The 12,826-nt window shown below is 46.1% G+C and overlaps 1 protein-coding gene across 4 annotated transcripts in view; it reads right to left on the reverse strand.

Annotated features, from left to right (window-relative positions):
• Positions 1 to 12,826, reverse strand: part of LOC138981301 (sodium- and chloride-dependent neutral and basic amino acid transporter B(0+)-like) — a 58,796-nt gene that overhangs the window by 19,184 nt on the left and 26,786 nt on the right. For all 4 annotated transcript variants that reach the window (XM_070354191.1, XM_070354182.1, XM_070354174.1 and 1 more), the window contains exons 3-7: positions 7,962 to 8,093; positions 6,697 to 6,840; positions 5,987 to 6,173; positions 2,764 to 2,911; positions 2,380 to 2,514 (exon numbers count right to left, since the gene is read on the reverse strand). In XM_070354191.1, the coding sequence (XP_070210292.1) occupies positions 2,380 to 2,514; positions 2,764 to 2,911; positions 5,987 to 6,173; positions 6,697 to 6,840; positions 7,962 to 8,093 (746 nt within the window). The remainder of the gene's footprint in view (positions 1 to 2,379; positions 2,515 to 2,763; positions 2,912 to 5,986; positions 6,174 to 6,696; positions 6,841 to 7,961; positions 8,094 to 12,826) is intronic.

The raw sequence follows: 12,826 nt of genomic DNA on the forward strand, positions 1-12,826 counted from the left end.
GGCGCGCTTGAGCACCTCGAGGTCGAGCGTAATGTAGAAGCCTACTCGATGCCGGTGTTGTTATCATTATAACTGACCTTGGCGCGCTTGAGCACCTCGAGGTCGGGCGTAATGTAGAAGCCTACTCGATGCCGGTGTTGTTATCATTATAACTGACCTTGGCGCGCTTGAGCACCTCGAGGTCGGGCGTAATGTAGAAGCCTACTCGATGCCGGTGTTGTTAGCATTATAACTGACCTTGGCGCGCTTGAGCACCTCGAGGTCGAGCGTAATGTAGAAGCCTACTCGATGCCGGTGTTGTTATCATTATAACTGACCTTGGCGCGCTTGAGCACCTCGAGGTCGAGCGTAATGTAGAAGCCTACTCGATGCCGGTGTTGTTATCATTATAACTGACCTTGGCGATCTTGAGCACCTCGAGGTCGGGCGTAATGTAGAAGCCTACTCGATGCCGGTGTTGTTATCATTATAACTGACCTTGGCGCGCTTGAGCACCACGAGGTCGGGCGTGATGTAGAGGCCTACTCGATGCCGGTGTTGTTATCATAATAACTTACCTTGGCGCGCTTGAGCACCTCGAGGTCGGGCGTAATGTAGAAGCCTACTCGATGCCGGTGTTGTTATCATTATAACTGACCTTGGCGCTCTTGAGCACCTCGAGGTCGGGCGTAATGTAGAAGCCTACTCGATGCCGGTGTTGTTATCATTAAAACTGACCTAGGCGCGCTTGAGCACCTCGAGGTCGGGCGTGATGTAGAAGCCTACTCGATGCCGGTGTTGTTATCATTATAACTTACCTTGGCGCTCTTGAGCACCTCGAGATCGGGCGTAATGTAGAAGCCTACTCGATGCTGGTGTTGTTAGCATTATAACTGACCTAGGCGCGCTTGAGCACCTCGAGGTCGGGCGTGATGTAGAAGCCTACTGGATGCCGGTGTTGTTATCATTATAACTGACCTTGGCGCGCTTGAGCATCTCGAAGTCGGGCATAATGTTGAAGCCTACTGGATGCCGGTGTTGTCATCATTAACACTGACCTTGGCGCTCTTGAGCACCTCGAGGTCGGGCGTAATGTAGAAGCCTACTCGATGCCGGTGTTGTTATCATTATAACTGACCTTGGCGCGCTTGAGCACCTCGAGGTCGGGCGTAATGTAGAAGCCTACTCGATGCTGGTGTTGCTAGCATTATAACTGACCTAGGCGCGCTTGAGCACCTCGAGGTCGGGCGTAATGTAGAAGCCTACTCGATGCCGATGTTGTTAGCATTATAACTGACCTTGGCGCCTGCTTGAGCATCTCGAAGTCGGGCATAATGTAGAAGCCTACTGGATGCCGGTGTTGTTATCATTATAACTGACCTTGGCGCTCTTGAGCACCACGAGGTCGGGCGTGATGTAGAAGCCTACTCGATGCCGGTGTTGTTAGCATTATAACTGACCTACGCGCGCTTGAGCACCTCGAGGTCGGGCGTGATGTAGAAGCCTACTCGATGCCGGTGTTGGTATCATTATAACTGACCTTGGCGCGCTTGAGCACCTCGAGGTCGGGCGTAATGTAGAAGCCTACTCGATGCCGGTGTTGTTAGCATTATAACTGACCTAGGCGCGCTTGAGCACCTCGAGGTCGGGCGTGATGTAGAAGCCTACTCGATGCCGGTGTTGGTATCATTAACACTGACCTTGGCGCTCTTGAGCACCTCGAGGTCGGGCGTAATGTAGAAGCCTACTCGATGCCGGTGTTGGTATCATTAACACTGACCTTGGCGCTCTTGAGCACCTCGAGGTCGGGCGTGATGTAGAAGCCTACTCGATGCCGGTGTTGGTATCATTAACACTGACCTTGGCGCTCTTGAGCACCTCGAGGTCGGGCGTAATGTAGAAGCCTACTCGATGCCGGTGTTGGTATCATTAACACTGACCTTGGCGCTCTTGAGCACCTCGAGGTCGGGCGTGATGTAGAACTCGATGCCGGTGTTGGTATCATTATAACTGATCTTGGCGCTCTTGAGCACCTCGAGGTCGGGCGTGATGTAGAAGCCTACTCGATGCCGGTGTTGGTATCATTATAACTGACCTTGGCGCTCTTGAGCACCTCGAGGTCGGGCGTGATGTAGAACTCGATGCCGGTGTTGGTATCATTATAACTGACCTTGGCGCTCTTGAGCACCTCGAGGTCGGGCGTGATGTAGAAGCCTACTCGATGCCGGTGTTGGTATCATTATAACTGACCTTGGCGCTCTTGAGCACCTCGAGGTCGGGCGTGATGTAGAACTCGATGCCGGTGTTAGTATCATTATAACTGACCTTGGCGCTCTTGAGCACCTCGAGGTCGGGCGTGATGTAGAACTCGATGCCGGTGTTGGTATCATTAACACTGACCTTGGCGCTCTTGAGCACCTCGAGGTGGGGCGTGATGTAGAACTCGATGCCGGTGTAGTAACCCTCCAGCAGTACGCCCCGGACGAGCAGGATGATCAGCACCAGGAAGGGGAACGTGGCTGTCACGTACACCACCTGCACGGGCACAAGACAGTAATATAGTACACGAGTGTTAAACTAGAATAATTCTCCCCCAAAACGGAGTATGGCTGCTTAAATGGTGGGGGTAAAAACGGTCCTACGCGTAAAAAGAAGGCTTTACCACGCGAGAGAGAGAGACAAAGAGAGAGAGAAAGAGGAATAGGAAACAGAGACAGACAGACACAGAGAGGCAGACGAGTAGGCAGACAGAAAAAGATACAAACAGACAGACAGTTTGCTTACCTTTCCCGAGGACTTGACCCCCTTGCAGAGGGTGAGACAGACGAAGACCCAGCCGAGGAGTAAGCAGAGGACCAGCTGCCAGTGGATGGGACCCAGGTTACCCAGACCGGGGTCGTTGTCGTCCTGGTCAATACCCAGCACTTCTCGCCTGGGAGAATAGCAAACCACAGATAACGATATAAGGATAAGGTATGTGCATGTGTGTGTGTGTGTGTGTGTGTGTGTGTGTGTGTGTGAGTGTGTGTGTGTTTGTTTGTGTGTGTGTGTGTATGTATGTATGTATGTATGTGTGTGTGTGTATGTGTGTGTGTGTGTGTGTGTGTGTGTGTGTGTGTGTGTGTGTGTGTAACTGTGTCTGTGTATTATATATTCCTGTGAGGTTGCTCTCATAGAAAAGCGTACTTCTTCTTAACCCGGGGGATGGGGTTGAGTATGTGTATATATAGACAGGGCAAGAAGACTAACAGATAAATGAATAACGGGAAGACAGACAAACAAACAAACAGACACACTGATACAGACTTTGACACGGGCAGGTAGACCGTCAATAACAAGATAGACAGACAGGCGAACAGGTAGACAGGCTAATGGAGGGCAAAAGACTCTCACACACACGCACACACAAACCTACACACCCCTCGTAACCCGACTCGCCCATCCCCTACCCTAACCCACCCACCTAGCCCTCCCCTGCCACCCATCCCTACACACCCCTCGTAACCCGACTCGCCCATCCCCTACCCTAACCCACCCACCTAGCCCTCCCCTAGCACCCCTCCCTACACACCCCTTAAACCCCGACTCACCCATCCACTACCCTAACCCACCCACCTAGCCCTCCCCTAGCACCTCACTTGCACACCCCTTGCACCCAGACTCACCCATCCCCTACCCTAACCCATCGACCTAGCCCTCCCCCCTAGCATACCTCTTACACACCCCTTGTACCCAGACTCACCCATCCCATACTCTAACACATCCACCTAGCCCTCCCCTCTAGCATACCTCTTACACACCCCTTGTACCATGACTCACCCATCCCATACTCTAACCCACCCACCTAGCCCTCCCCTCTAGCATACCTCTTACACACCCCTTGTACCATGACTCACCCATCCCATACTCTAACCCACCCATCTAGCCCTCCCCCCCTAGCATACCTCTTACACACCCCTTGTACCATGACTCACCCATCCCATACTCTAACACATCCACCTAGCCCTCCCCTCTAGCATACCTCTTACACACCCCTTGTACCATGACTCACCCATCTCATACTCTAACCCATCCACCTAGCCCTCCCCCCTAGCATACCTCTTACACACCCCTTGTACCCAGACTCACCCATCCCATACTCTAACCCATCCACCTAGCCCTCCCCCTAGCATACCTCTTACACACCCCTTGTACCCAGACTCACCCATCCCATACTCTAACCCATCCACCTAGCCCTCCCCTCTAGCATACCTCTTACACACCCCTTGTACCCAGACTCACCCATCCCATACTCTAACCCATCCACCTAGCCCTCCCCTCTAGCATACCTCTTACACACCCCTTGTACCCAGACTCACCCATCCCATACTCTAACCCATCCACCTAGCCCTCCCCTCTAGCATACCTCTTACACACCCCTTGTACCCAGACTCACACATCCCATACTCTAACCCATCCACCTAGCCCTCCCCTCTAGCATACCTCTTCCACACCCCTTGTACCCAGACTCACCCATCTCATACTCTAACCCATCCACCTAGCCCTCCCCCCTAGCATACCTCTTACACACCCCTTGTACCATGACTCACCTATCCCATACTCTAACCCATCCACCTAGCCCTCCCCCTAGCATACCTCTTACACACCCCTTGTACCCAGACTCACCTATCCCATACTCTAACCCATCCACCTAGCCCCCCCCCCTAGCATACCTCTTACACACCCCTTGTACCCAGACTCACCTATCCCATACTCTAACCCATCCACCTAGCCCCCCCCCCCCCCTAGCATACCTCTTACACACCCCGTGCACCATGACTCACCCATCCCATACTCTAACCCATCCACCTAGCCCTCCCCTTTAGCATACCTCTTACACACCCCTTGTACCCAGACTCACCCATCCCATACTCTAACACATCCACCTAGCCCTCCCCTCTAGCATACCTCTTACACACCCCTTGTACCCAGACTCACCCATCCCATACTCTAACCCATCCACCTAGCCCTCCCCTCTAGCATACCTCTTACACACCCCTTGTACCCAGACTCACCCATCCCATACTCTAACCCATCCACCTAGCCCTCCCCTCTAGCATACCTCTTACACACCCCTTGTACCCAGACTCACCCATCTCATACTCTAACCCATCCACCTAGCCCTCCCCCCTAGCATACCTCTTACACACCCCTTGTACCATGACTCACCTATCCCATACTCTAACCCATCCACCTAGCCCTCCCCTCTAGCATACCTCTTACACACCCCTTGTACCCAGACTCACCTATCCCATACTCTAACCCATCCACCTAGCCCTCCCCCCTAGCATACCTCTTACACACCCCTTGTACCCAGACTCACCTATCCCATACTCTAACCCATCCACCTAGCCCTCCCCCCTAGCATACCTCTTACACACCCCTTGTACCCAGACTCACCTATCCCATACTCTAACCCATCCACCTAGCCCTCCCCCCTAGCATACCTCTTACACACCCCTTGTACCCAGACTCACCTATCCCATACTCTAACCCATCCACCTAGCCCTCCCCCCTAGCATACCTCTTACACACCCCGTGCACCATGACTCACCCATCCCATACTCTAACCCATCCACCTAGCCCTCCCCTCTAGCATACCTCTTACACACCCCGTGCACCTTGACTCACCCATCCCATACTCTAACCCATCCACCTAGCCCTCCCCTCTAGCATACCTCTTACACACCCCTTGTACCCAGACTCACCCATCCCATACTCTAACCCATCCACCTAGCCCTCCCCCCTTGCACACCTCTTACACACCCCTTGTACCCATCAGACTCACCCATCGTCTACCCGAACCCATCCACCTAGCCCTCCCCTAGCACCTCACTTACACACCCCTTGTACCCAGACGCACCCATCCCCTACCCTAACCCATCCGCCTAGCCCTTCACTCAAACCCCACACCACACCCCACCACACCCTTACACTCCTCACCCCCCCCCCCCCCTCCCCCACAAACCTCAAATATTCCCTGGTGGGCAGAACGCGCTCAATGTCATTGGACTTGGCGAGTGTTTCGTTCCAAATGGCCTTGATCACTTTGGGTACAACAGACGTGTTGTAGCATGCACCGTCAACGTCCCCCGACCACCCGTAGTCGTCGGTGCAGTTCAAGCGTGGCATGAGCTTCACGTAGTCGAGGCAGACTGAAAATCAAAAAGAAACAAAATACGGTTGTTTTTTCTCGGAAAATTGAAATTTTGGGTGCACGCACGCACGGACAGGAAGGACGACATACTCAGAGACGGGTTTTTTTTCGGTGTCGTCCTATCTTTGTGTGCCCACAGGCACCGGTGCATTCAGCGACGGATAGACATACAGATAGGCAGACAGACAGACGTAGACAGGCAGACTGGCAGACAAACAGACACATGTACACAGACACAGACACACAGACACACAGCCACACACACGCACACACACGTACACACACATACACACACACACACACACACACACACACATACACACACTCACACTCACTGGCACACACACACATACACACACAAACACGCACGCACGCACGCACGCACGCACACACACACGCACACACACGTACACACACATACACACACACACACACACACACACTGTGACACACACACACACAGAGTCTTAAACGGAGGTTCCCACTGTACAGTACAAGCTTTCGTCATATCCAAGACTCACACTGAGTAGCCCACGGGGCTCTGCACTCAGCCCAGGGCAGCTCCGAGGTGAAGGAAGCGAACAGGTAGTACAGGGACCACGCGATGATCATGTTGTAGTAGATACACACCAGCGCCGACACGATCACCATGCCAACGCCAATCCCTGGTGACGTCAGAAAAATTGACGTCATCGACTTTAACCACGTCACACCACAATTGTGGGGATATAGCTCAGTTGGTAGCGCGCTGGATTTGTATTCAGTTGGCCGCTGTCAGCGTGAGTTCGATCCCAGGTTCGGCGGAAATTTATTTCAGAGTCAACTTTGTGTGCAGACTCTCTTCGGTGTCCGAACTCTCCCCCCGTGTACACTACATTGGGTGTGCACGTTAAAGATCCCACGATTGACAAAAGGGTCTTTCCTGGCAAAATTGCTTAGGCACAGTTAATAATTGTCTACCTATACCCGTGTGATTTGGAATAATAGGCCGTGAAAGGTAAATATGCGCCGAAATGGCTGCAATTACTGGATGTATAAAATTTCATCTCACACGGCATCACTGCAGAGCGCCTAGAACTGTACCCACGGAATATGCGCGATATAAGCCTCATTGATTGAATTGTGTAAAATTCATGAAAGGTGTTAAAATACGATTTTCATAAAATTCATAATGGTGACTATGGTCTTTATTTTTTTGGTAAGCTTCTCTTTCATCGACGTCGTTGTCATTAACATCAAGCAAGGTTGTCATGATTTGTTATCTATAGCCCCGACCTATCAAGGTTTTGATGACCGATATGACAACTATCATCGGTGTTTGGTATGACCTAAAATATTAAAAAACATTGGCAACTAAAAAAGAATCATCAAAGTTATAATCAAAATTGAGAAAAGAGCATTTCATCATCATCATCAGCAGCAGCAGCAGCAGCAGCAGCAACAACAACAACCCAAACACAGAAACCTGAGTAATGATGGCAATGAACACTTTGGCTTTTTTTGTTTTGCTTTTTCTAACGTTCTTAACAAAAACTGTTAAGTACGGTATCAACTTTAATTTCTTCGTGAGAACGTAAACAATTACAGTACTATAATTTCATCCCTACCACCATCACAACCGCCAGCACCAGCACCACAAACAGCAGCAACAACAACAACAACAACAACAACAACGACACCAACAACAACAACAACACCAACAACACCACCAACAACAACACCACCACCACCACCAACTACAAAAACACCACCACCAACACCACCAACAAGAACAACAAAGGCTCACCACTGAAGAGGGGGGCAAACCTCCAGCAGGTGGCGGGTCCAGAGGACGAGAACTGTCCCAGCGCCAGCTCCAGGAAGAAGATGGGGATGCCCACAAGCAGCAACATGATGGTGTACGGAATGAAGAAAGCACCTGGACAAACACATTGATTGATCTCTCTGCGTGTTTAAGCGGCAATTTTGATTGGAGAAAATATCGATTAAAGATACAAATTCAAGTCTCTGTGTGTACGACGCAAAAAAACAACAACCCCAAATCAAACCAACACATACACAGAAAAAACCCACATGGTTCAGAATAGTATCCCCAATGATGTTTTGATAATGCCCCGATGGTGTTCGGCTGAACATGTACCAAGCAATGAACCAGTCAAGCAATCAACTAATTGTCCATCCATCCAACCATTCATCCATTTATCCATCCATCCATCTATCCACCCATTCATAAATCAATCCATGAATCAATCCAGGAGTCAATCCATGAATCAATCCAGGAATCAATCCAGGAATCAATCCAGGAATCAATCCAGGAATCAATCCAGGAATCAATCAGTCACTAAATCAATCAATCAATTAACCAATCATTCAATCAATCAACCAATCAAACAAAACAAACAAAACATAAAGAAACAAGTCGCGTAAGGCGAAAATACAATATTTAGTCAAGTAGCTGTCGAACTCACAGAATGAAACTGAACACAATGCCATTTTTCAGCAAGACCGTATACTCGTAGCATCGTCAGTCCACCGCTCATGGCAAAGGCAGTGAAATTGACAAGAAGAGCGGGGTAGTAGTTGCGCTAAGAAGGATAGCACGCTTTTCTGTACCTCTCTTTGTTTTAACTTTCTGAGCGTGTTTTTAATCCAAACATATCATATCTATATGTTTTTGGAATCAGGAACCGACAAGGAATAAGATGAAAGTGTTTTTAAATTGATTTGGACAATTTAATTTTGATAATAATTTTTATATATTTAATTTTCAGAGCTTGTTTTTAATCCGAATATAACATATTTATATGTTTTTGGAATCAGCAAATGATGGACAATAAGATAAACGTAAATTTGGATCGTTTTATAAATTTTTATTTTTTTTTTACAATTTTCAGATTTTTAATGACCAAAGTCATTAGTTAATTTTTAAGCCACCAAGCTGAAATGCAATACCGAAGTCCGGGCTTCGTCGAAGAATACTTGACCAAAATTTGAACCAATTTGGTTGAAAAATGAGGGCGTGACAGTGCCGCCTCAACTTTCACGAAAAGCCGGATATGACGTCATCAAAGACATTTATCAAAAAAATGAAAAAAACGTATAGGGATTTCATACCCAGGAACTCTCATGTCAAATTTCATAAAGATCGGTCCAGTAGTTTAGTCTGAATCGCTCTAAACACACACAAAGACACACACACACACACACGCACACACACACGCACATACACCACGATCCTCGTTTCGATTCCCCCTCGATGTTAAAATATAAAACAAGTCGCGTAAGGCGAAAATACAATATTTAGTCAAGTAGCTGTCGAACTCACAGAATGAAACTGAACGCAATGACAAGAAGAGCGGGGTAGTAGTTGCGCTAAGAAGGATAGCACGCTTTTCTGTACCTCTCTTTGTTTTAACTTTCTGAGCGTGTTTTTAATCCAAACATATCATATCTATATGTTTTTGGAATCAGGAACCAAAAAGGAATAAGATGAAAGTGTTTTTAAATTGATTTGGACAATTTAATTTTGATAATAATTTTTATATATTTAATTTTCAGAGCTTGTTTTTAATCCGAATATAACATATTTATATGTTTTTGGAATCAGCAAATGATGGAGAATAAGATAAACGTAAATTTGGATCGTTTTATAAATTTTTATTTTTTTTTACAATTTTCAGATTTTTAATGACCAAAGTCATTAATTAATTTTTAAGCCACCAAGCTGAAATGCAATACCGAAGTCCGGGCTTCGTCAAAGATTACTTGACCAAAATTTCACCCAATTTGGTTGAAAAATGAAGGCGTGACAGTGCCGGCTCAACTTTCACGAAAAGCCGGATATGACGTCATCAAAGACATTTATCAAAAAAATGAAAAAAACATATGGGGATTTCATACCCAGGAACTCTCATGTCAAATTTCATAAAGATCGGTCCAGTAGTTTAGTCTGAATCGCTCTACACACACACACACACACACACACACACACACACACACACACACACACACACACACACACACACACAGACACACGCACATACACCACGACCCTCGTTTCGATTCCCCCTCGATGTTAAAATATTTAGTCAAAACTTGACTAAATATAACAAGTCGCGTAAGGCGAAAATACAATATTTAGTCAAGTAGCTGTCGAACTCACAGAATGAAACTGAACGCAATGCCATTTTTCAGCAAGACCGTATACTCGTAGCATCGTCAGTCCACCGCTCATGGCAAAGGCAGTGAAATTGACAAGAGGAGCGGGGTAGTACAGTAGTTGCGCTAAGAAGGATAGCACGCTTTTCTGTACCTCTCTTTGTTTTAACTTTCTGAGCGTGTTTTTAATCCAAACATATCATATCTATATGTTTTTGGAATCAGGAACCGACAAGGAATAAGATGAAAGTGTTTTTAAATTGATTCCGACAATTTAATTTTGATAATAATTTTTATATATTTAATTTTCAGAGCTTGTTTTTAATCCGAATATAACATATTTATATGTTTTTGGAATCAGCAAATGATGGAGAATAAGATGAACGTAAATTTGGATCGTTTTATACATTTTTATTTTTTTTTACAATTTTCAGATTTTTAATGACCAAAGTCATTAATTAATTTTTAAGCCACCAAGCTGAAATGCAATACCGAAGTCCGGGCTCCGTCGAAGATTACTTGACCAAAATTTCAACCAATTTGGTTGAAAAATGAGGGCGTGACAGTGCCGCCTCAACTTTCACGAAAAGCCGGATATGACGTCATCAAAGACATTTATCAAAAAAATGAAAAAAACGTATGGGGATTTCATACCCAGGAACTCTCATGTCAAATTTCATAAAGATCGGTCCAGTAGTTTAGTCTGAATCGCTCTACACACACACACACACACAGACAGACACACACACACACACACACACACACACACGCACATACACCACGACCCTCGTTTCGATTCCCCCTCGATGTTAAAATATTTAGTCAAAACTTGACTAAATATAACAAGTCGCGTAAGGCGAAAATACAATATTTAGTCAAGTAGCTGTCGAACTCACAGAATGAAACTGAACGCAATGCAACGCAGCAAGACCGTATACTCGTGGTCCACCGCTCACGGCATTGGCAGTGAAATTGACAAGAAGAGCGGGGTAGTGGTTACGCTATGCTGCATAGCACGCTTTTCTGTACCTCTCTTCGTTTTAACTTTCTGAGCGTGTTTTTAATCCAAACATATCATATCTATATATTTTTGGAATCAGGAACCGACAAGGAATAAGATGAAAGTGTTTTTAAATTGATTTCGAAAAAAAAAATTTGATAATAATTTTTATATATTTAATTTTCAGAGCTTGTTTTTAATCCGAATATAACATATTTATATGTTTTTGGAATCAGCAAATGATGGAGAATAAGATAAACGTAAATTTGGATCGTTTTATAAATTTTTATTTTTTTTTACAATTTTCAGATTTTTAATGACCAAAGTCATTAATTAATTTTTAAGCCACCAAGCTGAAATGCAATACCGAAGTCCGGGCTTCGTCGAAGATTACTTGACCAAAATTTGAACCAATTTGGTTGAAAAATGAGGGCGTGACAGTGCCGCCTCAACTTTCACGAAAAGCCGGATATGACGTCATCAAAGACATTTATCAAAAAAATGAAAAAACGTATGGGGATTTCATACCCAGGAACTCTCATGTCAAATTTCATAAAGATCGGTCCAGTAGTTTAGTCTGAATCGCTCTAAACACACACACAGACACACACACACACACACGCACACACACACGCACATACACCACGACCCTCGTTTCGATTCCCCCTCGATGTTAAAATATTTAGTCAAAACTTGACTAAATATAAAGAACAAGTCGCGTAAGGCGAAAATACAACATTTAGTCAAGCTCAGTCGAACTCACAGAATGAAACTGAACGGATTGCATTTTTTTCCGCAAGACCGTACACTCGTAGCATCGTCTGTCCACCGCTCGTGGCAAAGGCAGTGAAATTAACAATCCAGAAAAGCGCGGTAGCGGTTGCGCTGAGGAGGATAGCACGCTTTTCTATATCTCTATTCTTTTTAATTCTCTGAACGTGTTTTTAATCCAAACATATCATATCTATATGTTTTTGGAATCAGGAACGGACAAGGAATAAGATGAAATTGTTTTTAAATCGATTTCGGAAATTTAATTTTAATCATAATTTTTCTATTTTTAATTTTCAGAGCTTGTTTTTAATCCGAATATAACATATTTATATGTTTTTGGAATCAGAAGATGATGAAGAATACAATAAACGTAATTTTGGATCGTTTTATAAAAACATATTTTTAATTACAATTTTCAGATTTTTAATGACCAAGGGCGGATCAATTCACTTTGGAGGGGGGCTTACAAAATGACTGAAGATACAAGTTGACGGCGCCGAAGGCGCCTAAGCCTCTAGGGGGGTCCGGGGGCATGCCCCCCCGGAAATTGTTTTTATCCAAAGAAGCAAAATAGAGCTATCTGGTGCATCCTGAGCCAATAAATTACCTCTGAAACCTGTTGATGTATGTTTTTTGTTGATGTATGTTTGAACTTTTTTTGGGGGGGGGTGGGGGGTGGGGGGGTTACGTAACCCGTGTAACCCCCCCCCCCCCCCCCC

Source organism: Littorina saxatilis, linkage group LG1 (genome assembly GCF_037325665.1).
Source record: "Littorina saxatilis isolate snail1 linkage group LG1, US_GU_Lsax_2.0, whole genome shotgun sequence".
Classification (NCBI taxonomy): domain Eukaryota; kingdom Metazoa; phylum Mollusca; class Gastropoda; order Littorinimorpha; family Littorinidae; genus Littorina; species Littorina saxatilis.